At 33.9% G+C, this 11,103-nt stretch overlaps 1 protein-coding gene across 1 annotated transcript; it reads left to right on the top strand.

Moving 5' to 3' along the window:
• Positions 1-1,477: 1,477 nt before the first annotated feature.
• On the top strand, positions 1,478-2,593 carry LOC108973091. Its single transcript, XM_018940110.1, has 3 exons — positions 1,478-1,593; positions 1,654-1,834; positions 1,883-2,593. The coding sequence occupies exons 1-3, from the start codon at positions 1,570-1,572 to the stop codon at positions 1,990-1,992; spliced, it is 315 nt and encodes a 104-aa protein (XP_018795655.1). The 5' UTR covers positions 1,478-1,569; the 3' UTR covers positions 1,993-2,593.
• The last annotated feature ends 8,510 nt before the right edge of the window (positions 2,594-11,103 follow it).

Raw genomic sequence — 11,103 nt, 5'->3', positions numbered from 1 at the left:
TATGGCACGTGCAGTGTGTGCCGTTTTGGAACCACATGTTTTCCATTTCATCAAGTTGCGGCAAAAGGAACTCGTTGATCATTTCTCTGTAGCGCTCCCCATTCACAGTAACTGTTAGGCCCGCGACGTCTTCGAAGAAAAAAGGTCCGATGACTCATCCAGCGAAAACAGCTCACTGACTTTGAGGGGTTATAATAGCTGTTCGTAGGTTTCACGCGGATTTTCAGTGACCCAGAAGCATAAATTTGTATTATTTACATAATCGCTAAGATAGAATTGAGCCTCATCACTCATGATTACTTTTGATGAAAAATCATCTTAATCTTGGTGGTGATTAAGGATGGCTTCAGGGGATGTTAGACGCGATTGGCGGTCAGCAGCTAACAGCTGATGTACCGTCTGGACTTTGTACGGAATCATCTTCAAATCTTGGATCAAAATTCGATGTCGACGGCGCTTCCATGACATCCTCGCCTGGCAGCATCTCGTGTTGTGCCAGTCTCTTCGAGGAGAGCGGCTAAATGTCGCAGTGTTCACCAGTAGGCGTCGGACGGCGAGGAAATCTGCGACGAAATTCACGTTGTGCCAAAGTCACCGAGGGATTATTGGTCAAATAAATAGTAACCAATAACCCGCGTTCTGGAGCAGTGTAGCGTATCATTGTATATTTACGTGTATTTCGCATATATTTGCTACACAAATGTCAAAACAGAACTGGCATTAGAGGTCAATTGCAAAAATTTTAGCATCTTCTGATAGGAGGATTACTTTTGCGCCAAATACATTTTATACATATGTTGTATGTGTAAAATAAATCATAAATATTTATACTAGTTTCAATTCCGTACTAAAATAAGTTTACGCAAATACAACTCTGAACACCAAACTATGTTATTGATGTAAGAATTAGGGATTTTAATTATTTAAGTAATCGAAAATATTCTTTCAGACTTATTGGTGTTCCACATAGGGTGACTAAGATCAAACAGCTTGTGTTCAAGTCCAGCAATATTCAGGATATTATAAAGAAATGGGCCAGTGGTTCGTTTTTACTTTGCTAAAGAATCACCGTAGTATTTTGTCAAAAGTATCAATACTATCTTTATACTCATTATAATCATGTATGACTTGTGGTTTTTTTGTTACAGGATATACAACTTCGCTGTCATAAGCAGTTGAAAGCCCTAGCAGGTTTTTCTTCAAATGTGTTGATAGCTTCTTCAAAAGATGTAAATAGTTTTGGGAGTTGTTTCTTGTCAATATATTAGGGATAATCAGAATCTGGTGCAAATGGTCTTGCATATTTGCAATTGCAAATGAGCGAGCATATTTTTGCTTTTACCCTAACAAAATGTACAGCGACGCACTTGCTACACCCTTGCAAAGAAGCAACACTAAAACACCATTGTATTATTTGCAACACTGGTTTGCAAATTATCAGCTGTTGTCAAAAATAAAAGCAAACAAAGAAAAGAAATGGAGCAAACAGGTTTAAACAGAAAAAGAATTAAACGTGAAAAACCAAACAAAAAGTGGAGCGAAAAAGAAATCCAGAGTATACTGGATTTCATGCAGGAAGCTCTAGAAGTAGAGGTAAGTGATTTAAGTGATTAATTTCAACAATTTATGTAACAATAATTTTAATTCAAATAGGCACTAACAGCTCAAATTTTTTATAAAAACCTCATTGAGAGCACAAAAATAGACGCAATGTGGGATTTAATACGGTGGAAAGTGCGGCACATTAAGGCTTCATACAAAAAAGCAAGCGATTGGCGAATGTCAACAGGAGCAGGCCTTCTTGAGTCTGATGCCGCGACGTCGAGTGTTGAAGGTAAGCGTAGTGAATGCGACAAAATTTTGTCTAATGTTTATATTTCAGGCAAAGTGTTGCAGATGTGCCCACACTTTAATCAGCTTAAATATATTTTTGGGAAAAAGCCACAAGTGAATTACTATTTGAAGTGGTTGATAGTGGCAGAACGTCCATAATGAATGAAAGCGCGGCCAGCCAAATACTGGAAGTCACCTTTTCTGATGTCGGCGAAGAAATTGCGTCTATAAATTGACATTGCCAATATTGAAATTCTACCACCAGGCAATGTAGTGAAGTGATTGTTCATAAAAAAGCAAAAGATTTCGCGGAAAAAATTAAAAAATATGTCCCAAAATCATCTGCTGCAAATCTTGTTGCTTTTCAAGTCGAGCGTAGGTAAATGTTCAAAATGAAAATGGAATGGGAAAAAGAGAAACATGAAAAAGATCACGCTTTGAATGAAAGAAGATTGCAAGCAGAAATTGAAAGAGGTAAAGCTGAAGTAATATACAAGAACTGTGAATTGGACTTAAAAATCTTAGATTTGGAAAAGGATGAACGGTTGAAAAAACTTCAAATTGAAAAGGAGGAACGCTTGCAAAAGTTCGAAATTTAAATGAAATATWAGTATTCCTCTCACCAGTAATTTTTCTGTACTTTATTTATCTTAATTTATGTATCTCTGTACTTTATTTATCTTTGTATTTTAAAATATGTAGTACCAATTACTGTTGAGATGAATACTTATTTAATACGGGTTTTGATGTTTTACTATCTTCTATCATTCAAAGCGTTATCTTTTTCATGTTTGTCTTATACTAAATGTATAAATATATGTAATTATAATTATTATATAAGTATGTAATTAAAAACTGAAAAATGAATTAAAATACATTTAAGAAAACATTAATGCGTATATGGCTTGTGTTTTAGTTTCTCCAACATTGTTGGGTGTATAAGGGTATGGGCTCAATAGAATCTTCGGTAGTAGTTGATGTATCTGAACCACCGTCGAACGAAGYGGAACCATTATTAATTAAAATGTTGTGGGGAATACAGCAGACAAGAAACCAATCGCAGCATAATTTATGGTTTTTTTGTTAGATAAACGCATCCTTAGCTGCTTAAGGCTTCCAAATCTTTCTTATAAAAGCCCAAAATAATGCTCTATTCTAACCCGGTATTAACTGTGCCATAAATTAAATGCAATTCGGGCATTTCAATCCAACTGTCTTGCGTTGCTTCTTTAAGGGGTTATTAACGTTGCAAAAAAAGAATATGCGGAGTCCCCAGCAATCCATTGCTGTGAAGAAAAATACTGATCATGCCAGCTCCCAGGGTGACCAACCACAACATGTCGAATTACTCGTTTATAATCACAAACTATTTGTGCTTTTATTGAATATATGTGATTTCTGGAGAAGTATGATGTATGGTCTTCAATTGGCGATTCTGCTAATTTAATCTCGGTTCCATCAATATATCCAATACAAAACGGTAACTCATCAAAGGTATCCGATACTATTTTCGATCGTTCAACCTCATCGGGCCAATATATATACTTAGATTGGTGACGCAAGAACACTCTAAAGATTCTTTTTGTTATTAGCGGTATAGTTTTGCCATCTCCCACTCCAAAAATTGTCGCTATTTTTCTAAATGCTGCTTTTTCTCCCGACGAACCCAAACGTGATTGTTAATTGCAATTCGACAGAAAATTGCTTACATGAGTGCGCTTTGTTGAATTCCCCATCGTTTTTTATTAAATCAACCAACATATTATATTGGTCTTTATCTACTCTTAACATTTGGCGGAATCGGTCTTCGTCCAGTGTTGTCAAAATATTATTGCGCCAAATTCCTGACTTAGGTATTTTGCTATAATCTCCTCGCCGACATTCCATAATAACAGATACATTATATTGTCAGCCAATTCATCTAACACTGCATCCACTGCGTCATCATCACTTTCGATTTCTAGAAGAAAATTGTTATTAACTGAAATTCTGCATAAAAATATTTCAGCCAATTCATCTAACACTGCATCCACTGCGTCATCATCACTTTCGATTCCTAGAAGAAAATTGTTATTAACTGAAATTCTGCATAAAAATATTTCTCACCTTCAATGTCCATAATTTCTTCAGCAGCTTCATCAATTAAAGCGTCAGTTAATTTTTCTCTAAAACTATTTTTCGGCAAATTTTCCAATTTGTGCGACAATTTTGTTTACAAACAACGTTTTTCTTCACCGATCAGCTGTGAATTAATGGTATTTGCAAGGGTTGCACTGAAATCACAAAAAAGACGTTCAATGTTAAGGGTAAATATTTGAAATTGCATAATTTTGCAAACTCAGATGCACCAGACTCTGAATTTCCCTCTTATGTTTTTGGAACTGTTTGATTTAGCTTTCCCAATTGTCTCAATAGAAACACTTTCAACAAGAGACGCTGGGAAGATGCGTATGAAGGCATCGCTTTTAGATCAAAAATTTTCCAAGATTGATTGTTTACGCATTACCAATACCAGTTCCAATCACCGTTTTTTACTTTGCCTTGGTTTTGACCACAGTACAGTTTGATTGTTTCCTTCCCAAACCACAATATTTTTCTCCACAATTACTCTCAATAGCGGTATTTGACAAATCTCCTTTCGTCAGAATCCAGACCTTTTTTAAAAAATTAATTCAATGTTTTGTGTGAAAATAAACGAATTTGGAAAAAAAAATCAAAATTTGCTTTGGCATTCTTCTCATAATCCGGTGGGACATTGTGAAAATAGGCGAAATTGGACTACAACCACGCCTACTTCCCATATACCACAATTTTAAATTTCCCTTGATTCTTTCACTTTCCAGTATAGAAATCAAAAAGCAAATTATTCTAATCCAACCAAAACCACTACATACCGAATATGTGGACCCCAGTATTTATAGTTGACTTTTGACTGAAAATTTGACACAATTGAAACCCAGACAGAATTTTTTCATGCAATTATGGGTATTAATTAGTAATGATTTGAATCGGGTCAATACATACCGAAGACCCCATACACCTAATATAAAGTTTTTCTAACCATATATCTTTCAATAATTGAGATATCTCAATGGATTTTACAGAGCATATTTTACTCATAATATTTCATCTTTATGCATAAAATAGATAAAATTGGACGAAAATTTAATCCAGCCCCATATATGTAACTAATGTCAGGATTTTCGAACATCCGTCTGACTTTACTCCATATGATTGGTAATTGTATGTGAGGTACCTTTATGAAACCAAGGCAACATACTACCCCAACTCCTAATATAATGATTTTCGTTTTTCTAACAAACCTTATGCCGAATTTTTAGCTCAGTGCATGAGTATTATAGAGGATATGTAAATACTATTAAATGGCTTGGATTCCGATACTGTGGTTGCCGTTTTTAACCTGGYTTTAATTTTTGCAAGTTGCAAGAGTATAAAATGTTCGGTTGCACCCGAATTCAGCACTTCCTTACTTGTTCAATTAATTAAAGTTGTCATAAAGCCATAACGGCAGTGCACTTGAAAAAATTCCACAATCTTATATATAAGTTTAAAGTCGGGTTTATTGTAACTTGTATATACACATTTAGCAATCAATATTGATCTGCGTGAAAGCATTATCTTCACATATTCAAGCTAACTAACCTTCCCAATAAACCTTTCCATAAAGCGGCCCCCTCACGACATATTTGTTTGACAAATCTGTTTGAGTTTGAGGTGGTTTTTGTCGTGGGTGGGCATGTTGTCAAACGGATTGAAGGTTTGCGACAAAAACGTTTGGTCAGTTGGTTGAAACTTTTGCAGTGGATAAAAAAATGGCAAGCGTGAGCAAACATTTTTTGGAAGAGTTTATTGAATTATTTCAAAATGAACCGGCCTTATGGCAATGCAAAAGTGAAAATTATAAGAATAAATACCAAAAAGATCAGTCGTAGAAAAATTTTCTTTCGAAATATAAAGAAATTGATAAGGATGCGATAATTGACGTAGTAAAAAAAAATTTATTGTTTACGAACTGCATATAGACGTGAATTGGYGAAGATATGCAAGAGCGGAAAGTCTGGGGCAGGTGCTGAGGAAATATATGTACCAAATCTATGGTACTTCAATAAGTTGGAATTTTTGGGTGACCAAGAGATGCAAACAGATGGATTTTGCTCATTCGACGAATCTATCGATATTGAAAAAGTAAGTACATACTCGTAGGTTATGAGAAGCAATAATTCTTTATTTTGAGAAAAATTGGAGTTATTACAAAAATTGATAGAGCTTATACAAATATATTCTGCCAAGGCACTGCACCAACAGTACTAAAGTTTAAATTTATCGCGAACATGCTTGGCGTTGTTGGAAGAGTTGGTACACTTTATCGGCTTCAAATAGTCAAATAATCATTTGTAGTAATCCCAGTATTCATTTCGTTGGAGTTTCTCAAATAAATTGACTTATTTTTTACTTTTATATAATTATGTAAATAGCAACAGGCAGTTGCAATTAATGTGGCTTTTTCTGTGTTCAACATTAAAAAGGAAATGCATTATCCCCTACGAATACAAATGGAAATATATCTTCGGACAGTGGTAGCTTCTCCGGCTCAGGTAAACATAGAAGCCCTTTATCATATAAATACTTCAACTTGGATTGCGCGAAAACACCCGCATTTGATGCTCTGCCATTTGTTCCCACTTCCACTGATATGAATTCGTAGTTTGCATTAACCACCGCCATCATCACAATACTAAAACTCTTCTTATAATTAAAATAAAAAGACCCAGATTTTGGCGGTTTTTTAATGTGCACATGCTTGCCGTCGATGGCGCCAATGCAATTGCTAAAATTCCACTTTTTTCAAAATCATCAGAAATTACTTTCCTTTACTTGGAATCTGGAATATTAAAGGAAATTTATTATAATCTTTCAGCCCTCTCATTAAAAAAAACGAAAATATGATGACTCGGAAATTTTGGAAAAAGCTGTTCCACATTTGGACAAAATGAATAAACCGTCGAAAAGGGATGAATCAGATATTTTTGCAGAAGGATGGTCCATGTTATATCGCAAAATGAACGAACAACAAACAATTTTTCGAAGCGCATAATTGACGACACTCTAATGCACGGTCAGCTGAATCATCTTTCCTTTTCGATCAGCCTTAACCTCCAACTAACGAATCGAGCTTTTCATCTTCACCAATTAGTTTGCAAATGCTTCCATCCGAKGAAATTTTTCCAGAACATCAATCTGTGAGAGTTATTTCTCAGGAAAKAATAACTCCAACAAACTCGTTCCAACAGCTTTTCGATAACAAAGAATATATATAATATTATTTTTTACATACCGTAATAAACGATTTTAATGATGAAATTATTGCTCTGCACGTCTCAATTGTTATTCTGCCTACAGATTGTGGGGAAATCTTTGTTAAGAATTTTAGATCCTCAAAACTTTATCCAGTTGCGAGAAACCTCAATGTTGCGGAGAGTCTCTCATCTGCTGTAATCGCTTCACGCATTCCTATGTCTTTCTTTTTTATTACAGGAGTGACTGCAGTAAGGAGATCCATATACGTTTTGGAATCCATCCTGAGGAAGTTTTTAAAATCGTCAGGAGCAGTCAGCTCCATTGAATTTAATAGTTTACATGTGAGTGATTATATCTCTCACATAACCACTCTTTCATCCATTCTTTCTTCATTATTATTATTATTTTTTTTTTTTTTGCATTTGGCTTTTTTCGCTTCATGCACTGATGTATTACTAGCAGCGTAATGGAAATAAAGTTTGTCAAATTGGTTTGTCGTGAGTGCTCAACAGTCTTCAAACAGATTTGTCAAACAAATTTGCGTGAGTGGGCCGCTTAAGCGAACGGCAATAGAGTTATAGAATAAGCTTATTGTAATGATTTTACGAAAACATTTAATACGCATATTTATGAAAGGTTTATTCAATTATAAAATAATAATACTTTTATTAACGTACTTGAAAAGTGATTCACATAGTAACAACATAACAAATATGATAGTAATTGACTTAGGCCTGCTATAGTTTTGTAGCTCTGTTGTGTACATGAAACTTACAAAAAACTTACGCTCAATACAGTTTCCAAAGCTTACTGTTTCATTTACCGCTATTCTGTCGCGCCGTTGTTAGCGTCTTCACAGTTTTCATTGTCATTGTAAAATTTTATACGAAGTGAATATGGTGGGAGTGAACATAATATCTCAAAATAATTTAAAATACCATATAAAATAAAACAGTGTATTCGTAATGAGTATAGTGAAGTTGTTAGTTTGTTATTAAGTGCAAAAAAGAAAAAGAAAAGAATAATGAAGATGATTATATTGCAACCAGCTCCGGTCAAAATGATTTTAGTGAAGCAAATATTATTTGTGATGAAATCAATGAGACAGAAAATGAAATTTACAGTTCTGAGGAAAATGATAATGCTGAGCTCTCAATAACGCGGATATAAAAAGAGATCTTGCTATTTGGTCAGTTAAGCATACTATATCAAATAGTGCAATCAATGAGTTACTGATTATCTTAGGAAAAAAATTTCCATATCTACCACTATAACTCAAATACAAGGCGGCAATTATGTTCAGTACGGCCTAAGAGATTGCCTTACAGATTTCTTAAGTCAAACAACATATTTATTTGATATAATTGATTTAAATATAAACATAGACGGACTTCCAGTAGCGAAAAGTTCCTTAGTGCAGACCTGGCCAATTTTAATTAACATTAATGGTACGGAGGCAGTAAAAACTATATAACATTTATAGTGGAAACAGCAAGCCAAAAGATATTAACGAGTTTATACAACCTTTTGTGGACGAATTAAGAGAATTAATGAACGAAAATTTTGCATATAATAACAAAATATATAAAATTAATTGTCAAGCCGTCATATGTGATGCTATAGCTAGGTCGCTACTAATGGGAATAAAAAGTCATACAGGCTACAGTTCTTGCCATAAATGTAACCAAAGAGGTGAGCACATAAATCACCGTATGGTGTTCAAATTTCAAAAAAACAGCACATTGCGGACGGGTGAAAGTTTCAGACAAATATCGGATACAAATTTCCACAAAGAACTTAATCACATAGCCATAGAAGACTTATCCGTAGACCTTATAAAATCCTTTCCTATGGATTATAAGCATGTTGTTTGTTTGACCAACCATATTCACTTAAAAATCAAAATATAGTTAACCTTAACGATCAGCTACTGTTTTTAAAAGGAAAGCTACTACGCGAATTCCGGAGAAGTACGAGAGATTTGAATTTTGAACTTTTCTGCTGTATGTTGGGCCGTTTGTATTAAAAACTGTTTTAGACGAAAAACGGTATTTGCATTTTCTGCAACTCAGTTTATCCATGAGGATTTTATTGGCCAGTAAGCAATGCCAAACTAACAATAGGTGTGCTGATGAGTTATTGCAGAGTTTTGTGAAGTTATTGCCTGAGTATTATGATGCATCTATATCAGTTTACACCTTTCATTGTCTCACTCACCTTTCTAATGATTGTTTGCTGTATGGATCAAGCGAAACTATCAGCGCCTTCAAATTTCAAAATAAACTCGGAATGTTAAAGAGATTTAAAAAAAAAAAAAAGAAAAAACATCATATCAGTACAACTATATAATCGTTTGGTGGAGCAAAGCATTAATCCCTCAAGTCTAGGAAATTTTGAAAAAAAAAACAACACCTTTTTTGTCAGAAACCAACCCAAACAAGTATTACAGTGTTGGAAATAATATTTATAAAGTCTCATCAATAATAAATAGCAAAGTTATTGGTCATCAAGTTTTGAATTTGAGATGTATGTTTCAAAATCCTCTAGAATCATCTCTTCTCAACATATGGGAAACATCAAATTTAACACTTTCGCAAGACACTTACGAACATCTTTCTAAAAATATAAATAAAATCTGTGCTCTTTCCAATAAAAATAATGAGTTCGGGTTTTTTCCAGTCATTCATGATGGCGGACAAACAGAATTTCAACAACATCTTTCAATAGACACAAAATTTATCTACCCCCCAAACAGTATATAACGATTCGATTAATAGAAATAAAAACACTTTACAAGTTGAAGCTGTGTTATTTGATGGTAAAAATATTGTTTATAATAACTTTGTATGCACTTTCTATCTTTTTTTCATAAATTTCTAGAAATATCCCGAAAATCCCGAACCCATGTTCATCAGATTGACCAACGAGATAACTTTATTGCGGCAGGAGGTCAAATCTCTGCCTATGAAAGTCGGTGAGTTAAAACAGGACGGATATAATATAGAATTGGTCATCCCACAACAGCCATTTCAAACAATGGAGGATTTTTTAAATTTTGAAATACAGCTACAGGAAGATCCAAATTTATTTGCTTCATTCGAAAGTTTACTAAAATACTAAATTAATTTGTTCGATAATCAATCATTTGATTTTTCTTACTTTTAATCAAAGGAAATGAAACTCAAAACTGTTGGAAAAAAGTCCAACTTTACCAAAAATTTTTGGAGAAAATTATTGGTCGATGAACTGGCGGAAAAACTGTGCTGGAAAGGGACGGAGCAAAAAAAAAAGTGTACGCAGTCTAAGTACATCGAAATCAATTAGAAGTAAATACTTAAATGTTTTTTTGAAATGTATATATTAACTTATTTTTCACAATTTTTTCAGATGCTGCAATTTCTATTGGAATCGGAGAGGATGAATTCATCCGGAACACAAAGTCTTTCTTCCAATTTGCCAAAAACCGCCAAGAAAGCAAGGAAAAATATAAATCAGAAAAAAACTAGCTCAACTGCAATCTCAAATGAAATGAAATAAAAGAGAAATAACAATACAACAATTTAAAAACGCTTACTATTTTAAATTTTTCACAAGCTTATAAAAATTTTGCTATACTAAGCTTATTGTAAGCATGTTTAGAAAACTATTCTATCAGTAAGCTTGTTCTATAATTAGACTTCTAAGCTTGTTGTATACTTCGACTACTAAGCTTATGGCGAGGTACGTTTTTCTTTATTCTATAATTATTAAGAAGCCTTTCACAACAGTAGTCACTACAGTTTCCTAAGCATAAGGCTTAGGGCAGCAAGCTTGCTACAAGTTATTTCCAAAGAGTTTTGGTATGTTGGGTTCTTCATGTTATTATAGTTGTCTTAAAGCCATAACGACAATGCATGTGAAAAATGTTAACAATCTTTTATTTAGGTTTTACATCTTGTAACTTGTATACAT

The sequence above is a fragment of the Bactrocera latifrons genome, unplaced genomic scaffold (genome assembly GCF_001853355.1).
Source record: "Bactrocera latifrons isolate USDA-ARS-PBARC rearing strain unplaced genomic scaffold, ASM185335v1 scaffold_457, whole genome shotgun sequence".
In the NCBI taxonomy this organism is placed as follows: domain Eukaryota; kingdom Metazoa; phylum Arthropoda; class Insecta; order Diptera; family Tephritidae; genus Bactrocera; species Bactrocera latifrons.
Note: the sequence above shows the minus strand (reverse complement) of the source record. Positions and strands in the feature narration are given on the sequence as shown.

What these genes read in the sequence shown, in the direction of transcription:
- LOC108973091 (XM_018940110.1), top strand. Translation starts at nt 1,570, where the DNA reads ATGCAGGAAGCTCTAGAAGTAGAG. An exon ending in AGGAAGCTCTAGAAGTAGAG is followed by an intron (nt 1,594 to 1,653) that starts GTAAGTGATTTA and finishes TAATTCAAATAG; the next exon opens with GCACTAACAGCTCAAATTTT. An exon ending in CGCGACGTCGAGTGTTGAAG is followed by an intron (nt 1,835 to 1,882) that starts GTAAGCGTAGTG and finishes TTTATATTTCAG; the next exon opens with GCAAAGTGTTGCAGATGTGC.